The sequence below is a fragment of the Molothrus aeneus genome, chromosome 10 (assembly GCF_037042795.1).
Source record: "Molothrus aeneus isolate 106 chromosome 10, BPBGC_Maene_1.0, whole genome shotgun sequence".
Lineage (NCBI taxonomy): Eukaryota > Metazoa > Chordata > Aves > Passeriformes > Icteridae > Molothrus > Molothrus aeneus.
In genome coordinates, this window is record NC_089655.1 from 9,853,741 (window position 1) to 9,860,664 (window position 6,924).

At 61.9% G+C, this 6,924-nt stretch overlaps 1 protein-coding gene across 1 annotated transcript in view; it reads right to left on the bottom strand.

Moving 5' to 3' along the window:
* IRS1 (insulin receptor substrate 1) overlaps positions 1-4,782 on the bottom strand; it is a 48,802-nt gene extending 44,020 nt beyond the window's left edge. The window contains exon 1 of the mRNA XM_066556687.1: positions 256-4,782. Within this exon, the coding sequence (XP_066412784.1) occupies positions 279-3,812 (3,534 nt within the window). The 5' untranslated portion in view covers positions 3,813-4,782 and the 3' untranslated portion in view covers positions 256-278. The remainder of the gene's footprint in view (positions 1-255) is intronic.
* Positions 4,783-6,924: the final 2,142 nt, after the last annotated feature.

Consider the following 6,924-nt stretch of genomic DNA (forward strand, 5'->3'; position numbering starts at 1 on the left):
GTGCAGGTGCGGACCAGCGGCGGGACACCCGCAGGGATGCTGCACTCCGGGACACTTCTGCCACTAAAACATGCGGCAGTGAGGCCAAAAGGCTCAGTGAAACCACCTCAACCCCTGGCTGCCCCGGGGGACGATGCCGCCCGCCCCAGCTGGCGGGAAGGCACCGCTACAAGCAGCCCCGACCCTCGCCCCCTCCCCGCGGTCGTTCCACTCCCCGCGCGGAGCCGCGCCCCGTCCCGCCCCGTCCCGGCTCACCTTCCCCGGCGGGCGCCCGGCTCCTACATCTCCTCCCGCTTCTGGAAGCTGATGCTGGCGTACGCGCTCAGATCCTCGCCACAGTGGCCACTCCCGCGCTGCTGGCCCGGGGGCTTCGGCGGCAGCGGCTGCTTCGCCTCGGCGGGGCCGTGTGGGTGGTGGTGGCGGCGGTGGCCGCAGTCCCTCACCAAGTCCAGGTCGATGTAGTTGAGCCCGTTCTCCAGGGCGGGGGCGACCCCCGGGTCCCGGCGGGCGGCCGCCTCCCCCGCGCCGGGCCGCAGCCACACGTTCTCGAAGGAGGCCGAGCTGTGCCGCTTCACCTCCTCGGCGCCCCCCGCGCTGCCGCACGGGAAGGGTGCCCCGAGCCCGCCCGCCGCTCCGCGGGCTGCGCTCGGCGTGGAGGAGAAGGTCTCGGAGCTGTGCCTCCGCCGGCCGCCCTGTGGGTCGGCGCGGATCACCTTGGCGCTCTGGTTGCGGCCGGGGCTGAGGCTGACGCGGGTGAAGGCGCTGCCCGCGCCCAGGCCCCCCAGCAGGGAGGAGGAGCGCGGCGGCGCCGCCGACAGCTCGGCCGGCGGCCGCCGCAGCTCCGGGGACGCAGCGGTGGCGGCCGCCGGCGGGGGCTTTTCGGGGCCGGCGCGGCCCCCCCGCACCTCGGCGTAGCTGATCGGGCGGGCGGGCGAGCCGGGGGACGGGCTGTCCGCGTAGTCCGAGCAGGAGCCCCCGCCGGCCGCGGCGCCCCCCCGCTGCATCGCCACGTAGTCCCGGCCGAGCCGGGCCGCCCGCGCCGTGGCGAATCCGGGCGGGCAGGGGGCCCGCGGCGGGCCCGGCTCCATGTTCATGTACTCCTCGGCGGCCTCGCTGCCCGGCGGCGGCAGGACCATGCTCAGGGCAGCCGAGGGGAAGGGCGGCTTCTCGCCGGCGATGAACTCGATGTTCACGTACTCGCCGGGGCTCTTGGGCTCCGGGGGCAGCAGCACCGGGGGCTGCTCCCGGGCCCGCGGCAGGGTGCTGGCCTTAGGGCCACCCAGCGACAGCCGCGTGGGTCGCGCCAGGCGGCCCTTGGTCTGCACGGCTGTGTCCACCTTGCGCGGGGGCTGCGCTTGAGGCGGGGGGCCGCCCTCGGGGCCGCCGCCGCCGCCCAGGCTGTCGCTGCTGGTGGAGGAGGACGAGTCCTCGGCCGCGTAAAGGAGGCGGCTGGAGCCGAGCGCGATGCGGGGCTGAGGGCTGCCCTCCTCGGCTGTCCCCGCCGGCCTGCTGCCGCCCCGCCGGTGCACGTGCTTGAAGGAGCGTGGCAGCGAGAAGTAGGAGTAGATGGGTTTGTGGTGCGCTACGGTGGCCGCCTCCTCGACCCCCGGCTGCCCTGCAGCCCCGAAGTAGCAGTCGGGCGGAGTGCTGGTGGTGGAGCCGCTGGCTGGGGACATGTTGATATAGTCGCTGCCGCCGCAGGGGAGCTTCCCTTCGTTGCTCTCCACTGAGAGTTTTGGGTGGTGGCCGGCACCATTTGTCCAGATCTTACCGTAGCCCGCAGAACTGCTGTCGGGGGAGTAGCTGCCACTGGGGGACATCATCATGTAGCCATTAGAGTCCACTGTGGCTGGAGGGTGGCGGCCACCCCTGCCAGGGTTGATGATCTGCTGCGGAGCCGACACACTCTTGGGACTCATGGGCATATAGTCACCACCCTTGGGGGGCCCCCCACCACTGGGCACAGGGGCTACACCGGGCGACATGGGCATGTAGCCATCATCCGTGTGTGGGGCAGAGTTGGTCCGATGATGGCCACTGTCCATGTGGTGCATCTCCAGGCACTCCTCTGGGTAGGAGTGAGTGGGCACAAAGGCTGAGTGGCGGTAGGAGGGCAGCCTGCTGCTGCCACAGGGGTAAGAAGGCAGCATCTCCGTGTACTCCTCAATGGAGGCCACTGAAGACTGTGAGGGTGTTTTCTGGTGGGAGATGGTGGGCGAAGTGCCTGCAGAGTGAGTCCGCTTTCTGAATGCCTTCTCCAAGTCAGCAACCTCCTCACTACCACCTCGAGGACAGCAGGGTGTACTAGGATAGCGGGGCTGCTGCTGAGGGTGGCAGGTGCGTGGGATGAAATGGCCGTTGGGTGCTGCCAGGCTGCAGCAAGAAGAGGTGGCCTTCCCTCCCATGCAGATGTAGTTGAGGTCTTCATCACCCCGGGCAGGGGGGGTGTGTCCCAATGAATCAGGGGTTACACTGCGAAAAGAGCTGCGAAAGTCACACGGGCTTGAACCATACTCATCAGAAGAAATAAATCCACCGTCACTAGGAGAGCCAGAAACTGAAGCACTAGACCTTCGTGGGAACAGGCAGTCTGAGGTGGAGCCGTGGCCACTAGTGCTGCTGGATGACAGGCTGACTGGACTGGTGGCTGAAGGAGAGCAGCGCGAGGAAGGCATTGGGATGGACCGGCTGTGGTTGAGTGGAGGATGGAGCCTGGAGTTGCCACGGTGTCTGTGTGAGTGAGTCCGGTTAGCACTGGGACTAACTGGGCTGCCATCCACAGAGGCAGGTCTTGACATTGTGCCTTCCCCATCACTTGATGCTCGAACCCGGAAAGAGCTGGGTTTGCCACCTGTACCTCCACCACCGGCAGGAGAAGTGGCCGTGACACTCTCAGTCCTGGACCGCCGACTGAGCCCCACTTGGCTCGGTGGAGGGTTGTTCACATGGTGCCTGCGAAGGGGGACAGAGATCGGGTTCGAACAGTTTGAGGAGGACTGGCTCTTGCTACGAGGCCGGAATTCCTCACTCATGGCTCGCATGGCCTCCAGGATAGTTTCATGCATGTTCTGTGCCACCACTGAGTCATCCACTTGCATCCAGAACTCACCAGGTCCAGTGACAGCTGAGCGTCCCACCTCAATGAAGAAGAAGTTCTCAGAGTGACCACAGCGGCGGATATTGAGCAGCTGCAGCACCACAGCAGCCGCATCTGAATTCAGCTTTACAAAGCTGATGGTCTTGTTAGTCAGGCACAGGCGGTAGATGCCAATCAGGTTCTTTGTCTGGCCTAGGCCCTTGGGCTTCAGAATTACTTGCCAAACTTCCTTAAAAGCTGGACCAGGGGCTACCTCACCATAGCTGTCCTCACCTGCTTCCCCCAGTCCTGTGCTGCTGCCTCCAAAAGTGACATCGCTGTGGTGGTGGTGGTGATGGTGATGGAGGTGATGGTGGCCCTTGGCCCGGTTGTGCAACTGCAGCAGCGCTTGGTACCAGCTCTCCTGCTCAGGTTCACTGTCAGCTGCAATGGCAAAGTGCTCGTCCTTGGTGTAGAGGGCCACCAGGTGCTTGTTCTTGGAGTCAGCCCGTTTGTTGATGTTGAAGCAGCTTTCTAGTGGGATGGAGCGCTTGGGGGCCCCTGACTTGTGTCTCCATTTCTTCTCATTCTCGTAATACTCCAGCCGGGCAGGTCCAGACTCACTGGCTGCCCTCAGCACGAAAAATCGTTTATGCATGCTCTTGGGTTTGCGCAAGTAACCCACCTTTCTGACATCTGAGAAGAAGCCCTCGTTATTATCCGTGGGGCTGGCCATGATGAGAGGTGGTGGAGTTGTTACTGCAGCTCGCAGTCTGCAAGACCCCAAAACAGCCAAGCCAGCCAGGAAAGGCAACCACCTAAAATAAAATTCATGCAACAACAATTAAAAAAAAAAGGGAAAGAAAAAAAAAAAGGCAAAATAGCTCAGGATCCTCTTTTGAGAACGGGACGGGGGAGGGACAGAAGCAGGGTGAGAGCAGCTGTTCAGTGGCAGAGGCAGCTTCCAGCACCAAATCAGAGTTTGTGTTGCTGTTTATGCCCAAATCGCGTTTAGACGCGTCAACTCGTCCTTAAAAAGTCCAGTCCCGATCAGTCCAGACGAAAGTCTCGTCCCAAAATGAGCAGCCGGGAATGAAAAACGCATCTTCCCTTGCAGGGGTCGGGCTCCGGCGGTAGCGGGGCGCGGGTCCCTTTCCTCCGCTCCCTGCACCCCTTCCCCGGCTCCAAGTTTGCCTCCGCGAGCAGCGATCTCTGTTGCAGATTAAATATCCTCTCGGGGGCGGAGATTGTTTTGCAAAGTCCGGGGTTTGCACCCAAAAATACACGCCGCTCTCCCCTCTCTCGCTCTCCTCTCAAAAAAGAGAAAATTAAAAGAAAAATGCCGCCCACAATACAACCCCCCTTCCCCAAATATCAGCGCCGAGGCTGCTGCTCCCGCTCGTGCGTGCGGAGGAGGCTGGCGACCCCATTCAGTCCCATCTCGTTAGGCAGAGAAAGTGCCATTTCCACACGCGGCGCAGCCCGGCAGCGGCAGGAGGGGAGGCAAGCCCGAGTGCCGAAGGAACATCCTCTCTTCCTCCTCCTCTTCATTCCAGTCGGCAGCGCCTCAGCGGCCGGCGGCGCGGCCCCCTCCCGTGCCCCAGCCCGCCGGGGGAGCGGGCACCGCCGCGGCGGCTCCTTCTCCGCCGGCTTCTCCTCGGAGTTCCCCGGCGCCCCGCACCAAAACAGGCGGCGGGGGCCGCGCTCGGCAGTCCAGCCCCCTCCGCCCGCCGCCGCGGCTCAGGCTCACTCCAAGGAGAACAACACGTGACGGCGCCAGTGCGTGGACCATCCCCGGAGCCGCCGCCGGGCCCCCGGCCAGCGCCGCCGCTCCGCCCTCCGCCCTGCCCTCATTCAGCGCGGCCGCGGGGCCGCCGCCGCCGCGCCCCCATTGGTGCCGCCGCCCGTCCGTCACGGCTGCGGCGGCGCCCGGCCGGGCTGGGGCGCGGCGCGTAGTAAAGAGGCGTAGACGCTATTCAGCGCCGTGTTTTTTATGCCCGCCGTCGGCGGCCTCTGCAGTGTGGCGGCTCCTGGGCCCGGCCGGGCGGGGAGATGCTCCCGCCTACCCGCAGCCCTTGCCGCCGGCCTCGTGGGGAGGGGAGGGGAGCGGAGCGGGGGCGCTGTGGCTGCGGCCGTGGGGCCGCGCCCGCCTCGCCCGGGGCTCGTTCCGCTCCTCGGGCTCAGACGCGGCCCCGGCGCTGCCAGCGCGGCCGGTCCCCAGCAGGGGCCTGGCGGGAGGGAGGACTCGGCACGGCGCTGCCTCCATGGCGGGCGAGGCCGGGCCCCAGCAGCGCTCCCGTCACCGGCTGTGCAGCGGGTCCCTTGTCTGCCCGCGTCGCTCCGTGCTAAATGAAACCGAGCGTGCAGCGGCAGCGGCCGTGCCGGGGCTGGACGTGCCGCGCCCGCAACTCTGTCCCGGGCCCCGGGAACAAGTGCGGGAGCGCTGCGGCCGCATCCGCTGCTCAATGCTGCCCTCTGCGGGACAGCGCCCGGCCGGCTTGCGGGCTGTACCTTCGGGGGGCGGGCTGGGGGTCTGGGGTACCTTTGGTATCCCCTGGTGCCACTTAGGATGGATCCTCCTGGACTGCCTGGGAGGGAAGCGGGGCTCTAATCGCCCTGAGCTGGCACTGCCCTACCCCAGCAGACTGACTGCAGCTGGTCAGAGGTGAAAGCAACACAGCAGTGCTCTCATCTACTCTTCAGTTTAAAATTAAATACAAAAGTATACACTCGTTTGGATTTGTGTAGGTCCAAACACGGGATAAATAAGTTGGAGGTTTTTCTAATGCATCTGCACTACAAAGTTTGCTGCTGCACTGATGGTGTCTGTACAATTATTTGAGAGGAGCAGTTGCTTGGTCAAAAGATGAAAAATCCCCCTGAAACAGCTGAAACACATGGAAAACCCAGAAAGGACAATAGGCAGCAGCACAAACCCCCCTTGCATATCATCCTGTAGAAAACACCATAAAGCACAGAATCGTTTAAGGGTTTTTGCCAAACACAAAATGACAATTTCTAATGCAAGAGCAGAGTCTAGCTGGTGAGGAGTGAGAAAAAAAGACAATCCATGCTGTAACAATAACCTATATCACCTCATTCTTTCCTCCACACCATAGCTCATCATGACAAACCCAGATACTTGTATTGAAAATAAATCTGTTACACATACCTGGAGATAAAGATTAGTACAAACCAAGTGTATTTCTATCCTCCAACAAGTGGGACAAGAAATTGCTCCCCCAGCCCACACCATGGAGCTGTGGGATAGAATTGCAGCCCCAAGGCATATTAAGATCAGCTATCGTGGCTGTCATTAATGACAAGGTATGTTGGTGAGAAAAGGGCACCATCCCCATACATCCACAGCTAAAAGGTCCTGTGGCAGGAGGACAGCTCCTGAACCTCCTTTCCCTGTCCCTTCACAAGCATGGGAATGGATGCTTGTGCACAGAATATATGTGCTACTTTTTTAATTAAAAAATTTGCACATAGTAAGGTCATTAATATTAAATAATAAATTTTATTTGCTCTGCCCCATTCTTTCTCTTGGCAGGTGTTCCACTGATGTGCACACGTAAGTGGAATGATCTCCTTATGGAGAAAAACTACCAGCTGACTTGCATTGTGTCACATCAGGGAAGATGGATTTGAGAGTAAAAGCAGGAGACAGTCCTATAATCATAGAATTTCTTGAGTTGGAAGATACTCATACAGATGATCAAGGCCAAGGCCCTGCTCGTCACCGGTCTAGCCAAAACTAAACCATCTGACAAAGGGCATTGTCCAGACTCTCCTTGAACTCTTGACAGGCTTGGTGTTCTGACCACTTCCCTGGGGAGCATGTT